Source organism: Fukomys damarensis, unplaced genomic scaffold, assembly GCF_012274545.1.
Source record: "Fukomys damarensis isolate Sample0158 unplaced genomic scaffold, DMR_v1.0_HiC HiC_scaffold_39, whole genome shotgun sequence".
In the NCBI taxonomy this organism is placed as follows: Eukaryota; Metazoa; Chordata; class Mammalia; order Rodentia; family Bathyergidae; genus Fukomys; species Fukomys damarensis.
In genome coordinates this window covers 112,583,906-112,600,005 of record NW_022900951.1, presented here as the reverse complement: position 1 = coordinate 112,600,005, position 16,100 = coordinate 112,583,906, and the positions used below count along the sequence as shown (strand labels likewise).

The 16,100-nt window shown below is 38.9% G+C and overlaps 1 protein-coding gene across 1 annotated transcript in view; it reads left to right on the top strand.

Annotated features, from left to right (window-relative positions):
- Arhgef6 (Rac/Cdc42 guanine nucleotide exchange factor 6) overlaps nucleotides 1-16,100 on the top strand; it is a 116,372-nt gene that overhangs the window by 87,823 nt on the left and 12,449 nt on the right. The window contains exons 10-14 of the mRNA XM_010642577.3: nucleotides 6,772-6,910; nucleotides 9,121-9,180; nucleotides 11,177-11,323; nucleotides 14,358-14,444; nucleotides 15,215-15,293. Of these exons, the coding sequence (XP_010640879.1) occupies nucleotides 6,772-6,910; nucleotides 9,121-9,180; nucleotides 11,177-11,323; nucleotides 14,358-14,444; nucleotides 15,215-15,293 (512 nt within the window). The remainder of the gene's footprint in view (nucleotides 1-6,771; nucleotides 6,911-9,120; nucleotides 9,181-11,176; nucleotides 11,324-14,357; nucleotides 14,445-15,214; nucleotides 15,294-16,100) is intronic.

Below are 16,100 nucleotides of genomic sequence, written 5' to 3'. Positions count from 1 at the left end.
CAAAAAAAAAAAAAAAAAAAAAAAAAAAAATTCCAGACTTCCTAGCCCATGATGATTTGCTTATTTCTTTCTACTTTCAAGATTTTCTGTGTCTTTCAGTATTTTTAGTATACTTTGTCTGAATGTCGTTCTCTTTGCATTTATCCTACTTGGAATTTATTAAGCTTCTTGGCTGCATGGATTAATATTTTTCTCATGTATGGTAATTTTTTGTTGTTCTTTGTTTCTTTGAGTATTTTTTCTGCTCCATTTTCTCCTTTCGCTATGCTCTTTATGATATGTTATGCTTAAAGATATCCATATAACTCTAAGTTTCTGTGTATTTTCTTTATTCTCTCTATTTTTCAGATTTCACAATCTCTATCAATCTACCTTTGGGTTCACTGACTTTCTATTTTGCTAGTTCAGGTCTCCTGCTGGGCTTCTCTAATTAGAATTTAAGTTTCAGTTATTGTACTTTTTATTCCAAAATTTTCATTTGTTTCTTTTTCATAATTTCTCTTTATTGATCTTTATTTAAGGAGACATTGCCACCATACCTTCCTTTACATCTTTCGGCTTCCTTTTGTTCTTTGAACATATTTAATGGCTATTCTGAAGTGTGTTAAATTCTGACCTTTGGTTGCTCTTATAGACAATTTTTGTTTTTGATTTTTAAAATTTTTCACTCAGTGTATGGGTCATACATTTCTGTATCTTTGTATGTAATTCATTTTTAAATTGAAAACTAGATCTTTTAGATAATTTTACGTTTTACAATTCTGGATATTGACTCCATTACTCCTTCTTTGGGGCATTTTATTGTTATTTGCTCATATTTTTGTTTTAGTAACTTAATTGGACTATTTTAATGAAGTCTGTTTCCCCACACTGTACAACTTCTGGAATGACAGTCATTTGGGCAGGACCGTCTTTGTCCATCTATCTTCCTAAACTCTCTTTTGAGCCCAATTTAGAATCATTCCCAGATGTTGGAATCCACTAATTTCCAGCTGTTTGGCTCTAATATTTTGACATTTCTTTAGGGGGCATACATTGTTCTGCCATCTGATCTAATTAAGTTCAAGAAAGGTTGGTTTTTGAGACCAGACTTCAAAGTTTGGTCTGAGTCTTCCTAGCATTCCTAGCTATCTTTTTCCCTGGGTCTCTTTAGTGACCTAGCTGGCCCACAGTATAGGCCATTGCTCTTAAGTAAGTGGAGTTACCAGCCTCCTTGTATTTGCTTGCTACGAAAGTCTCCGTTGTTTTTGCAAGATCCCATTAGGCTAGAATTTCTCCCACTCTTTTTCTAAATAAAACTAGTCCTTTGGGAGAACTTAACTTCTCTGCTTTCTCCCCTTTGGCAAAAATCTGAATCACTATTCTAGGCAGCAGGATGGCAGCTTCTGATCTTTTCAGCTCGGCTCACTCAACATGGAACCTCTGCCCTTCAAGTGAGCTGGAATGAGGGGGATTGGGTCCAAGTATTTTCTGTCCCAGTATATAGCCTCTATGCTTGTGGTGTGCCAGATGAAGGGAAGGTCCTTCATACCTCTCAGCCACACTCTCTGGGAGTGTCTCTTTACTCAGAGTTGAAGCAGATGAGGTGTGTTAGTGGCCTGTCGTTTTGGTGAGAAATATCTATTGATTGGGAGCTGAGTGATGAAAAGACCTATTTTCTTTACTATACTTGCTTGGAGTGGGAGCATCTGTCAAACTAGACTGAGAGAAAGGGAGAGAAAAAGAGAGCAGGTTGTGGTTCATATGCCACACACTTTCCCTGTTCTTTATGAGCTTTAGTACATTTTCTTGAATAAGCGTTTATCATATGCCACTAGAGCAATTTCTAGAGATCTTCAATGTTGCTTTTACTGTTTCCATCAGTCTTACTCTGCTGTGGAGGGGGTCCCATGAGCACCTCATGCCACAATCCCTGAAATGGAACTCATCACAATTTCTTTTTAAGTCCTCATATACCCTTATGTGATCTGAGCCTAAAGCTTTACCACTTTCACATCTCAATTTTAAATTCTTCCATTTAGAAGCTGTGTTACTCAAGGTAATTCTAACTTGTAAGCTTTAGTTTTCTTAATTGCAAAATAAAGTTAAATCCACCTACCCTGCAGGGTTGATAAAGTAAGGACTAATTGACATAATAATTACAAAGTACCCAGATAGCTGGCATTGTGCCCATATCAACTTTATTCATCTTCTATCTGCCAGGCTCCAGTTACTTTTTAGGGAGAAACCATGAAATAACTCAAGTATACACAAGACAGAAAGTATAATGTATATACCAACCATTCAACTTTAGAAGCAAAACATAGATGCAATTCAAGTGTTTGTATACTGTACAAAATCCTTGTTTCTCGTTCTCTTTCAAGAGGGGATCAGGGCTGGGGATGTAGTTCGATGGTAGAACACTTGCTTGAAAAGCTCTGGGTTCCATCTCCAGCAAGGGAAACAAAAGAGTATAAAGAGGGAACCGTAGTCCTAAACTTGTGTGCTTTATAAAATCATTGTCAGGAATGTCTTAATACTTTACTACAAATCTACAGTACAGAGAAAAAAATCTTTGAGGGACATTTCCTTTGATGATGAATATATAAATGTTCTGTTTGTATAAGGGCATATCCCTTCATGCCAGTAAAATGAGATTTCTTTCATAGTAGACATTTATATGAGCATGCACTCTTTTTCTTCTGATATGAGAATAAATCTGGATTAGTACTGGAAAGAGATAGTACCTCAGATGATAGGCATTTTGGGTTGTTTATGGAAGTTTCGGTTTTAACTCTATGTGATAAAACACTACTGACCCTATATACTTATGTTAGGAATTTTATTTTATACATAATAGTAGAGAGCCATTCAATTAATATGATTTAAAATTTGTTACACAGCTGAGTTGAAGATTCTTAACTATTTGGGGAATTATAATACTCTATTTTCTTAATTTTGGTTAATATTTTTTCTAGAGAGTTTTATGATATCCCTTGAAATTATGATAAACTCACAGGAGTCTTCATATCGTAGTACTCAATTTCTATCTTCTGAATTATTTACAAGTAAAGAATAAAAATTAAATGAAAAGGCCTGGAGTTTTTCTCGTGTGTGCTTCTAGTATAATCTCTGCTGATTTGAATGCATCTCTTGGTAACTTATGCTTACGTATTAAAGGTAAACAATATTTGAATAAAATTCACAGAAAATTCAGTTTAAAATCTTGTTTTTCATGAAGGTTCTGGCTGAAATGGAGACCCTGGTGGATTTCTGTTCTGCTAACTCTGTAATGCTCAGGTGAACATCTTCCTTTTGGTCTGTAGGTGGCAATATCAAACAAGAAATGCTTGCAACAATTGGCCATGGGAAGGCTCCCAGCCTTAAAATGTGTGAATTTTTAAAAGACTGTAGTAACGTATTGCCTGTACTTGGGTATGTAATCAGAAACCAGCCTTGGTGTGTCCCCACATTTACATATATTCGAATGGGTGCCTAGCCTTTTTTGTTGTTGTTGTTATCCCTTGGGTGAGATCTTTTGGGATTTCCCCTCTCTCTCCCCTGCTGACTTGCTAAGGTAGCTTCTCTCTCTTCCTGGGAATAACTTCTAACTTACAAAAATACCCACTTCTTCCCCATGCTGTGATGTATTGCCCATCCTTTGCACAAGGGAGAGGGTTAAAATTGAGAGCTGGGAGAGGAGGAAAGAGTTGGCACCAAGACAGATCTGGAGTTCATTTCAGTCTCTTGCAGAACTGCCACAACAAGTACTCACTTTGGTCTTTTCTTCTTTTTAGCTTTTTTTCACCCTCTGTTTACCCCTGTTGCAGCCAATGGCAACTTTAAGAAAAGCCCAAAGAGCTGTGTATTTGATTCAGGGACAAGAGGCATAAGAAAACTTCTGAGCCTTGATTCTGGATTTTTTCCCCCTCTGTCTTTGAGGAATCAGCAAGGAAAGTACAATTAATCACAAATTAAAAAGTGCTGACAAAAGTGCAGCTTAAACTTGGGAACTGGCTAAATGAAAAAGGGAAAATAGGGACCCACCTATTCAGTATGAGAAGTGCCCCTGAGATTTTTCCTCTGGTGAGAGGCTGGGGCCACCCGACTCCTTTTGTGTCATCTCTTCTTCCCAGGGCACAGCAATTCCTAAGAAAGTCTTGGGTGAAAAACGTGTAAGGTGGGGAGGAGGAATCTTTGACTCTGGTAGATTTCTCATCATTCATTTTAGAAATCTGTTGAAAGATTTAACAAAAGACGTTCTATGAGATGGCTAAGGTCGGTAGTGTTACGGTGATATAGAGTGGTTTTCTCTAGATTTCCAGCCCAATTCAGAAAGTACTAGCACCTCATCTACCATGTATTCTGCAAGATAAATGAATGTATGTTGAGTTTCAAACAAAGCTTGTACATTGAGGCCTGCTTCTGTTGTATCACATCACATACACAGAGCACATTAAGCTGGAAAAGCCGTAACCCATAGTGTTTCAAACAGGCTGTTTAAAGTTAAAAATGAGTTTTTAAGACATATTGGTATATGATTCGGCACTACACTCGTGTATAATCATATTTATTGTGTGTTAAACTTGTTTAGCCAAGTTTGCCTTTAGGAAAAAAAAATTGAAATGTTTAATAATACTCTGCTTGGCAAGCCTTGAAGTCAGAGTGCTCCATGAAAAGCAATAGCAAAGTACCCTAGTATTTACTCTTGATTGCTATAACTCAGGCATTCATTAGAATAGGGTATTGAAAATGCATTTAGTCATGGAAATAAAATGTGAGACTTGTTTACCAAATTGAAAATAAATTAGTAAAGTAACCTTTCTCCTGGTAATATTTCTATGCAAACACACTCTTCAAATCCAAGTTATTTTCCTAATTATATTTGATATGTGATGAATTTTTCAAGGAATTTATGCATTTTGTGCTCAGGATTGGAAATTAAACATCAATTGAATTTCCATCAAGTTGGAAATCATGCATACTGGTAGTCTCAGAATAACAATAGTGACAATGATGTCTCCACTGACTGCTTTAAAGTTTACAAACTCCTTTCCTTAGAGAGCCAGGGTGGTGATACTAAAAATCCTGAGGCTTTGGCTTCAGACCTGGCAAAAACCCTACTTGAGCCACTTCCTACTTTACTTGCCCTTCCTGAGCCTCACATTTCTCATCTGTAAAATATATCCTAGCACAAACTAGTAGCCTTACAAATCTTGTTAATTTAATCTGCACAATTTTATTAGAAAGTAGGTTTTATCTCTTTTACAGATGAGTCATTTAAGGCCACAGCGACTCATCCAGGGTCACCAAATCTGTGTTATGACTCCATGTCCAAGACACTTCCTTCCTCTTGGCTGCTTCTGGAACAGAACTGTGCAAACTGACAGTCTGCATGGATGGTACCAGTCAGACAGTCATTCCCAATCCTTTCTTCCAGTGACATAGAGTGGTGGCACCACCTAGGGCTGTTGGGGTGTTAGTTGAAACTCCATCCTTTTCTCTTGCTGCTCACAGAAGCCCAAGGACAGTGAGTGTTTATTACTGAGAGATCACTGCGTTGCACTCTGTTCCCCACCCCAGTACTTTATTACTGATAGTGAGTTTCTTTGAGCACACTTCACAATCCGTGGCAAGATACCACAGTTGGGAACCACTGCACAAGATATGCTCTTGGAAGAATAAGGAGGCCACTTTTCGTAGGGTTTTCGTGCTGGGGAGTGTAGAGGAAGGGTAGAGAGGTCGGTAGGAGTCTAAAGAGTTAAGACTTGACTTTGGAGGCATTCAAAAGTTTTAGTAAGAAAATGATTGAAGTAAAGTAGTGGTCTGCAGGCTAGTTAGCAGGCTAGAGAGTCTGGAAGCCAGGAGACCAGTTGACCTATTGAGTGAGCAGGATGGGATGCCTTGAAGACATGGACTTAGGTGGCCGCAGAAGAGTGGAGAGGAATAAACAAATGCAGGGAGATTTGGGACTGGCTTGATATACTTGAGCAACCAAGAAGGTCAAGGGGTCAAGAACGCAAACAAAAGTTTCAAAATATGTAGTCAGTTAGGTTTTTTTCCTCAAATTATATTTTTGTTTAAATGTATGTTAAAATGACGCTGCGGATTTAACACTGCTGTTGGTGGAGAAAAGATGATCTACAAGAGGGCTAAAGGGCAGAGAAAACAGCAACTGAGAATTAGACATTATAGGACATGGTTCACAAGCTATTAGAACTTTTCCTGAGTTGTTACCTTCTGGAACTCTTTAGGTAGCCTGAAGCACTGAATTTAGATCATAGGTCAAGTGACTTTGCTGTTAAGTGTGCGAATTTGCTGATTATAAGTGAGTGCTTGGTGAGGTGCTAACCTTACCTCATGACCAGAAAATAAATAGAATATTGATGGCATTAAGAAAACAGATTTTTAAACCCTAAGTTACATCATCTGGTAGAGTGTACAATCACCCTCCTGGGTGGAGGATCCTTAAGGGGAGAATTTTCCTTTTGTTCATTACTATATCTCCATCAGAGGACAGAGCCTGTTGCTTAATAGATGCTTAATCAGTAAGTGTCCAATGAGGAAATGACCACAGGGATCATGGATGCTAGGTGTAGGGCTGATGCCCAAGGAGTGCTGATTAAAGGCTGGTTGAATTGAGTTGGGATAAATTAAACACCACTTGGACCAGTAAACCAGATTTTTATTTGGTTTTATATTGTAAATGGTACCGTAAAATAATGTTAGGTCAATAATTCTTTACATGGGATATTCAGCACTAACAAAACCATTCATTCACTCTTTTACTAGTGATGATCTGGAACAGTTTATGGAAAATCAAGGTGCATCTAGCCCAGGTATCCTCATTTTAACCACAAGTCTCAGCAAACCATTCATGCGCCTGGAAAAGTATGTTACTCTCTTGCAAGAACTGGAACGGCATATGGAGGTAAGGGAAGGCATGTTTTCCAACCTCTTGTCCCAAGCCTGGGTCTGTGCTCCTGGGGGAGAAGCCACTTTGCCCCCTAACAAGCATTGCTAAGAATCCAGAAAATGACCTGGCTTCAAAATGTACTGGAACCTATCCTTACTCTTTCCAAGCTTTTAGTTTCTCTTTTTATGCAACAAAACAAGATCTCCTTTCCTTCCTATCAAATATTTGTGATCATTCACCATTTCTCCTCTTCTGTTCCCAGCCTCAGTTGCATTGCTTCCCTCAAGTCTGTGTTTACTTGTTGACTTAGGTTTTTGCTTTGCACTCTCATCTAGATGAAATGAGATGGTGATTTAGTCAAAGTCAGACCTGTAGAAATCTCTGTTGTTCTTCTACATTAACCAATTTAAATGTGAGAAATAAAGCAAATGGACATGAGAAAATATGAAGAACATGTTCACTGTACACACAAATACTTATCTCTAGAACATTGTGATTGTTCAGCTTTCTGATGCTGGATTACAATGGAAGGTTCTGTGTTTTTAAAAGATTAATAAATAGATCCAATGTTAGTGTACCTCTCTACATATCAATGTTCCCTTGCATTTTTGTTTTATGAATTTACAGCTTACTTCCAACAGTTATAGTTGGCAGTATAATCTTTTTTTAAGCATTAAGATTTGCAACGAGGCCCGCTAATTGAATTTTTTCACCAAGAGCCCAAATCCTCTTGTGATTAAAAGCCAGTCAGCAGGATGGCTCCTTGAGCCATCTTTTTGTGATTGTGCATGGGGTATGGAGGTGTGGGTGTGAGAGGAGGGCCCACTGGGGGAGGCTGCGTTTACTCTAGTTGCTCTTCCTGTGTCTGGGGAAAGGGTTTGAGGTTTGAAAAGGGTTGATTATCTTTAAAGAGAAAGGTTGCAAGCTGCCAGGCTTGTCAGCGTTTGTAAGGATCGAAAAGCATGCACTCTGAGCAAAACCACATTCTCAGGGTATTTGACCTGCTCCAGAGCTGGAGGCAGTGGGGAGAGGATGAGCAAAGCCTGCCAGAATGAAATTTCAGTCAGGGCTCTGGAAGGTATTGACCTGTGGATGTCTTTCCATTAGCTAAACCAGTTTGCTGAACCGTTTGAGGTTTGCCCCTCCTTGCTTATCATGAAAATCCAGAAACTAGTGGCCTCAGTTTCTGTTACTTCTCAGTACTGAATTACAAGTGTGCATTCAATCTGGGGAAGAAAAACCCCAGGCAGTAGATGCTCTGCATGACTCGGTCCTGTATCTCAGCCTTCCCTGTAGTGGAGGTTGTTTCCAGCCCTGCCTCTGTTTGGTTGCACTGTCTTTGGTTGCTTTCCATTCTCACCATCAGATGATCCACCCTCTTCATGCTAGTTCACCACTGGCTAAGATGCTTTATCCAGATTTCTGGTCATGTTGCATGATGGCCGATAGTGGGGGAATGGAGGCTGAAACTCTCAGTTGTCAGCTGATTTGGGTAAGGTTGAATTTGACTGTAAAGGAATGCTTTGCATGGGCAGCACTAATCTTGGCTTGGGACAGACTCCTTGTCTGCTCAGTTGTACATTTGCTCACCCAAGACTGGTTGAGCAGAAGATTTGGTTTTCTTTTTTCTCCAGCAGAATTGCCCATGTACACCAAAGGGTGCCCCTATAAGCCCCATATACCTCCATGTCAGGCATACTATATGACCTAATCAGGTCCCTCACTATATTTCCTATTCAATAGTTATTATCAAAGTACAACAGAAAAATGGAAATGAGAACAATGTTGCTACTATGATGTATCACCAACTGTCTTAAAGGTCAATAGTATGATAATTTAAGGATTCGAAAATAGACCCACATTTGGAATGTCAGTACCTCTAATTATTAGGTGATTAAGAAATTCACAGTCCTATGTATTTTAACACAGGTATAGTTCCATGTTATCACGACAGCAATGAGAAACAAAACAATTCCATCATGCCCCCAATTCTCTCTTGCTTTCCTTTTGTGGGCACACATTTCTCCACCCCCAGCCCCTGGTAACTGACAATCCATTCTCCTCTAATATTGTTTTCTTTTCTTTTTCTTTCTTTCTTTTTTTTTGTACCAGGTTTGGGTGGGGATCAAATTCAGGACCTTGTGCTTATGAGGCAGGCAGTGGAACCACTGAGCTAAATCCCCAAGCCCTCTCTAATATTATTTTCAAATGTATTCCTTTGACAGGACACTCATCCAGATCATCAAGATATTCTGAAAGCAGTCATAGCATTCAAAACTCTCATGGTAGGTGATGTTCTAAAACTATTATTCTCTATTTTGTGTATTACTTTGTTCACAAAAGAGTGATTTGTGTGTAATGTATTTTTCCTTGTGCAAAGGTCTTCAGAATGGAAACGATAAGCTTTCATGACAGCATGGCCGTGATTGCTTCACTTCATTTTGTCCTTCAAAAATCATGCTAACCTATGAAAGGTTGCCAGGCTGAGGGTACAAGGCAATCACATTTGAAATCTTGGCCACATTAAGCATTGTTGTGTGGGTGGGGGGTTTCCTTTAGTCTCTTTATCTTTACTCCTGTTGCTTACTCTGTGTCTTTGTAACTCGTCATTCACTGATTGGCATCAATACTGGATTCAACTATTTATGTCAAGACATGAGTTTGTTCTTTGCCTATGTAAAAGAAATCCTTTACAAAAGGAAAAAAAAAGACAGACCCCAAATACAATTCCTTTATATAGATTGCTGCCAAAGGTATCTGTAATCTTACATCTCGAATACCATGGTTATTATGTCTTCTCGAACTCACTGATGTAAGACAACTCGCTGCCATTTTAGAAGGAAGTAAAACTTTATTTTGGGGTGGTGGATTAAGTTTGCCTCCCTTTTTGACATTTCTGTGGCGTCTTCAGTGACTTGGATCAGTGCTTAGTTATTGGTCCTCACTGTAAGCTCGTGATGCCGCATTCACCATCCACTCAATTTTAGCGCTGTTGTAAGATCAGTAACTGATGCGTCTGTGGTTACACAATAAGTTGAAGACCAGAGCAAGGCATTAGGTTAAAATAAATGACTGCTGTGGTAAACCCAGAGGCAAATACTGGCAGATTTAGATGGCTCGACCTAAAAGAGCAATTCACTAAAACCCATGGTGTTTATTATGATTTGTGTCTCTTTTATTTTTCCTGGGTAAGTGGAAATTAAATGCCTCTTTAAAACAAATGATATTTCTGATCATATTGTAAAACTTGCTTTGATGATTGAAGTATATTTATTACCACTTTTTGATGCTTAAAATATCTATATAATGAATGTGTTTCTCCAAAGCTCCATTTAACTGAATGAAGCAGCAGAGATTTTATACAATAAGCACTTCCAAAATACTATGACAGTACATTCATTTGGCGACCGTAACGTAACTAACCATATGCTTGTTTTTGTATTGAATTTGGAATGAATGCTGTTAAATATCAGAGAGAACTTCACACTTTCTGAAGCAGAGACTCAAAATATACATCGTGTTCCCACCTCGCATAATATTAGCAAACTAAACTGTTTCTTCGTTTGAATTTTCAGTTTGGTATCCTAAATTCACTTTTATCTCTTTTTCCAATAATTTTGGGAATAAAAAATTGACAGTATATTTATAGGAATCTACTGTTACTCTCTAAACAAAGTAAAGGGTAGTGCACATGTTTCATTCTAAGCTGTTTGATTCACTGTGGCATAAAAAAAGAATTTATATTCTTTTTGCCAATTTCTTTTCTCATAACAAATGAAGTCGCCCACCCCTGCCAGGTTTTGTAATTGTTAGGCTACTTACGTTATTGGAAAATGAGCATATGTTGGAAAAATTAAATTAGTTTGTAAGTAAACCGCTATGGACAGGAAGATAGAAAAAAGTGGAGAGGAGGGAGGGCAGGGACACGAACTGGCACATCCAAATGTACCATTATCTTCTTGGCTCTGCGCATTGTGAGTTCGCTGCTTTCTTCCAAGATTCCTCACACACAGAGAGAAACAAACCCTTTCTATCATTTTATCTTGATGCTTTGGTAAAACGAAGAACAGCTCTTTCGTACACAGCCTTTAAGAATGTGGACTTGTCAGCATAGGGTCTGGTCGTCTGGTCAAGGGAATCAGTGTAAGCAATAGGGAAACTCAGTGGGAATCTGAGAGTTAAGTGCACACCTTACTTTGATCTTGTTTTAGGTTTCATAAACTCCACAGGTCTGTTTCATAAGGAATTCCTGTTTCATTATGTTTCCTTTGGGTCCTGTAGGGGCAGTGCCAAGATCTGAGAAAGAGAAAACAGCTGGAGTTGCAGATACTTTCCGAACCTATTCAGGCATGGGAAGGGGAGGATATTAAAACCTTGGGAAATGTGATCTTTATGTCACAAGTAATGGTGCAGTATGGAACATGTGAGGTAAGGCATGTCAAATGTTAACACTGTTTCTTCCATCTTTGATTATTTTCTCTCCCTTTATCTGTCCATCCATTCATCAAGGTCAAGTGCTTGAGCATTCAAGTGAGAGACTGAACGCTTTTTCTTTGTCCAACACAGTGGTAGTTGCTGTGAGATGGGGAAAGAATAAGCCATAACCCCCACTCTCAAAGAACTCATTAAAGACAAACTAAACACAAGCCTCGTGTGGAAAACAAAACAGGAAGTCAGTGTGAGATTGTACAGCCTCAGCAGAAGTGTCTGTAGAAACAGAGAAGGGAGAGATCAAGTGGACTTTGCAGTGATAGAATTGAGGAGGAAGAAGGCCACCGAAGGTGAAGGGGAGGGTAAGGTAGATGACATTTCTGTCTCAGGAGAACATCTCGGGTGGCTTTTTTCTCTGTAGGATAGTAAAGAAACTACACTGTTGGGATCAGGGAAAGTGTTTGGGGCATAGTGAAAGAAACATTTGATTTGGCTTGGGAGGAACCTTAGACATCAGGCGAGAGGAGTTCAGATTGACACAGAAGATGATGGGGAGCAGTGAAAGAGCAATAAGCAGCAGAGAATCTTGACACTGATTCTGACAATTGTTATGTGTCAGGCGGGGAGAAGACTAGGAGTAGAAAAGTTAGTTAGCATGGGAAGTGAGAAGTGCCCCAGGGATGGAGGTGACAGAGTAACGAAGGGCATCTCTGGCACACATTTAGATGGGAAAGCCAACAGAGAGGGGTGGCCCACGGGCTGCAGGAGGCGACACATGTCATTTTCGAGCTGTTTTCTTTCAAGGGACTGTAGATAGCCAGGTGGAGATGTCCCATAGGGCACAGTTACAGTGTTATGGAAATATAGGGGAGAGGTCAGAGATTTAGATGTCCCTGACAGATGTGCCTTCCTAGGAAGTAAATATCCAAAGAAAAGAAGGGGGCTGAAGATGAATGATTTCTTTGAAGAAGGAGCTAGGGTAGTAGAGAAAGGCCGATTATGTCACCTGGTATGATTTATTGGGTGTTAGAGTTGTCTCCCTCTCCCAAACCATCTTCCTATAGTCCCTGACATGCCTCTGGCAGAGATTCATTACTTTGGGGTAATAAGCAATCTCATCAGAAATGCACATACCCTGGGGAATGTTAATATAGTGAGTCTAACTATTAGTCATTCATATCTTTGGGATAAAGCCCTTGGGCGAAAGGAGAGGAATCAGGGAGAGAGAGAGAGAGGGTGAGGGATGGAGGGAGGGAGGGAGGGAGAGAGAGAGAGAGAGAGAGAGAGAGAGAGAGAGAGAGGGGGAAAGAGAGAAAATGGTAGAAAGATTTGGGGGAATTATGGTATCCTGGAAATTCCTGGAGGAGCACTTGAAAGTGGTCAGTGAGCCGAGTACTGTAGAAGGTTCATAGGTCAAGGACTGTGAGGACCAAGGAAAAGCCACTGAATGCTGCTAAAAAGCAATTATTGATGACTTTGGGAGAGAGGTGGGGAGTGCAGTTAGGGAAGGATCAATGGAGAAAAAATGAAGGCAGTGAGTAATTTGGCAAGAAAATGTCAAGAAATGTGAAATTATCTATAAGGAGCCACTTGGGGTGAGGAAGGCCTTTTAGGATAGGAGATGCACACATGTTAAAGGTAAAAGAGGAAAACCTGGTAAGGTAGGAGGGGCTGCTGGAGGAAGAAGGAAAGGAGATGTCTGTAGAAGAAACATAGAGAAAGGTGAGATTCCAGAGTGCAGAGCATTTGTCAGAACAGTTACTCCTCTCAAATGGGAGGAAGGAGCCACCTGCGTGAGATCTGAGCATGGAAACCAAATGGAACTTTTCATCTTCTAACTGCGTATCTATTTAGGGGACCCAGATCAGCCCTCAGGTGTTAAAATTCCTTCCGTAAGATGCACCATGTATCCACCATATATCTAGAGCTAGAAGACATCATAAAGAGATGATAAGTGCTTAAGATGGTGGACATGCTCATTATGCTGATTGGATCATTACACAATGTATATAGGAATTGAAATGTCACCTTGTGCCCTATAGATAGGTACCGTTATTATGTGTCAATCAAAAAAGCCATGAAACTGGGCTGGGAGTACAGATTAATGGAAGAATGTGTGCTTAATTAATGGAAGAATGGAAGTATGCTCAAGGCCCTTCATCCACCCCCCCAGCACCATGCACACATGAGTGTGTGCTTATAATGCATAATACTTACATTCACATTGAGGGATTGGTAATATGTGGTCTTAATCATTTTTGATTCCCTTATTCCCACTGTGCCCTCCTTCCTCCCCCTCCTCCCGAACCCTTCTCCAGCACCAAAAAGCTGCCTTTTTGTTTCCTACAATCTCTCCCTTATTTTACTCTTTTATTTATTTATTTATTTTTTGGTTTCTCATATAGGAGAAACCATGCAATATTCAACTTTTTATATCTGATTATTCCACTTAACGTGGTCTCAGGTTCCATTCATTTTATTGGCAATGACATGATTTCATCCTTTATGACTGAACAGTATTATTCTCTGGTCACAGGATATGTTAAATGTATTTACTTCTTTGCCATACATGAATATAATAATCTTATTTTTAATTATTAAAAATAACTTCATGAAAAAATTTAACATGTGGATTAAAAGATAATAAATTTTCTACCACTTGAAAACTGCTTCCTTTTTGTCACTTCACGTAAAATTGTATTTTTGTTTTGTGAACCAAGAGACTTGTTTTGTGCCCAGGGCTAGCATAACACACTGGCTCCATAAACTGTGACTTCTGAGACTCACGTACTTCGCACACAAGCCTGGCTGTCTGTGTTTGACTGTTATGTGCAGGAAGGAGAAAAATAGTGTGGGTTTATGTTTATATTAAAATAAAATTCAACTAGTTTTGTGCACTATGTCAGATAGCTTTAAAAAATCACCGTTAATAATGCCTCAGTTGGTTCTGTAAGATCTGTATTATAAAGCAGCGATTCCAGAAATTCTTCACAAAATTATTCTTCATTTAACATTTTTTATTCTACTTCAGGAAAAAGAGGAACGATACCTTATGCTGTTTTCAAACGTCTTGATAATGTTGTCTGCCAGTCCTCGGATGAGTGGCTTTATCTATCAGGTTAGTGAATTTCATATAAAATAAATAAGCACATTCCCATGCAGATATATTAGCTCTACTATGGGACTAAAAGCTCAGGCCAGCAAAGGTGAATGTTTTGACCCTTCCTCGTAATTAACCAGCTTGTAAGAACAGATGTTCCTTAGATCAAATACCTTTGTAGTACAATAATGAATTTGTCCTGCACAGTCACTGCACTGCTTATGAGCTAAGTTTTAAATAAAGCAAAATTTAAGTGTCTGAATGGATAAATAAGCAGCAACATTTTACAGGCCTATATCATGATCGCTGAGAAAATACAAAGCTAGCCCCTGCTTCTACGATTGTCTTACTACAGTCATATCACATGATTGGAGTTTCTAAGAAACATGTCAGTGAACTCCTTAGAAAATTAACCTTCCTTCGGTCTGTTCCACAGATATAGTGTGTAAGTTATTACTGCCTGGTGTACCCTGGCCTGGCCATCACTGATTTTCATAAAATTTGAGCCTTTACTTTGTTTATTGATTCATGTGAAAATATGCTAGAAAAATAAATCTGTAAATATTGAGCTGATGGTTTAGGATGTTTTAGGCAAAGACAACCCATATTTCCTTCCTGTTTTCTTGTCTGATAAAAATTTACAACAGGGAAACATTATCTATTGACAGACTGGAGAAATATGTCTAGCCATTATTTAACAGTGATTCCTGAGAGGGTCAGAAAATCTAAGAGAAATGTATAGGTATAACCACAAATTAATGGGAATGTTCTTTTGTTTTTCTGGTTAGGGAAAAATGCCAATAGTAGGAATGGTGGTGACTAGATTAGATGAAATTGAAGGGAATGACTGCACATTTGAAATCACAGGTAGGCAATTTTCTCCTTTTCCTATAGATACTTCAAATCCTTTTTGGAACTAAGTGGAGCTTAAATAAATAAATGCTATTATTTTTCTGTTATGTATAGCCGATGAGTAAGTTTTACATGAACATGGCAAAGTATATTCCATTTCCTGGGATAACTAGGGTATGGTGCAAGTACAAAGAAGTTTCCTGGTTGTTTAAAAGCCTGAGCTTTACCATTAGCTGCAATCTTCACTTGCATGAGAGCTACTTGTGAGACTGAAGGAATAACAAAATGGATTGACATACATGTAATTTTCTTTGCCTCTGTCATCTATTCCCTGGCAGCAGAGGAGCTAAAGATGTGGACTTTTATCAGCAATCTTAACATCAGCCTATGAATTAGCGAGATATAGTTCTGTTCCTGAAAAGCCATTGGACTTGCTTCACAAATTGAACGAAATGTCAGGTCTTGGTAATGCTCCTTGATAGTTGGGTCTTTTATTGCTTTTTAAGGCCAGAAAGATTTCCATGTAATGGCTGCACTTTTTGCACTCATTTAGCACTGAGGCTAAGACTGCATTCATGTGCCCTGGGCTTAGTGGTGTCCTTCTTTTACAATAAAGAGCCTAAGGTTCAGCATTTTCCCAGTGACTGAAACCAGTCTTAGTTGGACCTTTTTTCAACTTTGATATTGGGGGAACCAGTACAATATTCCCATTTTAGATTATGAGGTAGATGCACTATGTGCTTACATGTTTAGATTGTACGTCGATTTATGGTGAGGTTTGAAACTACTTCTGAAATTCTGTAAACAGTAGAAATCAAGGAT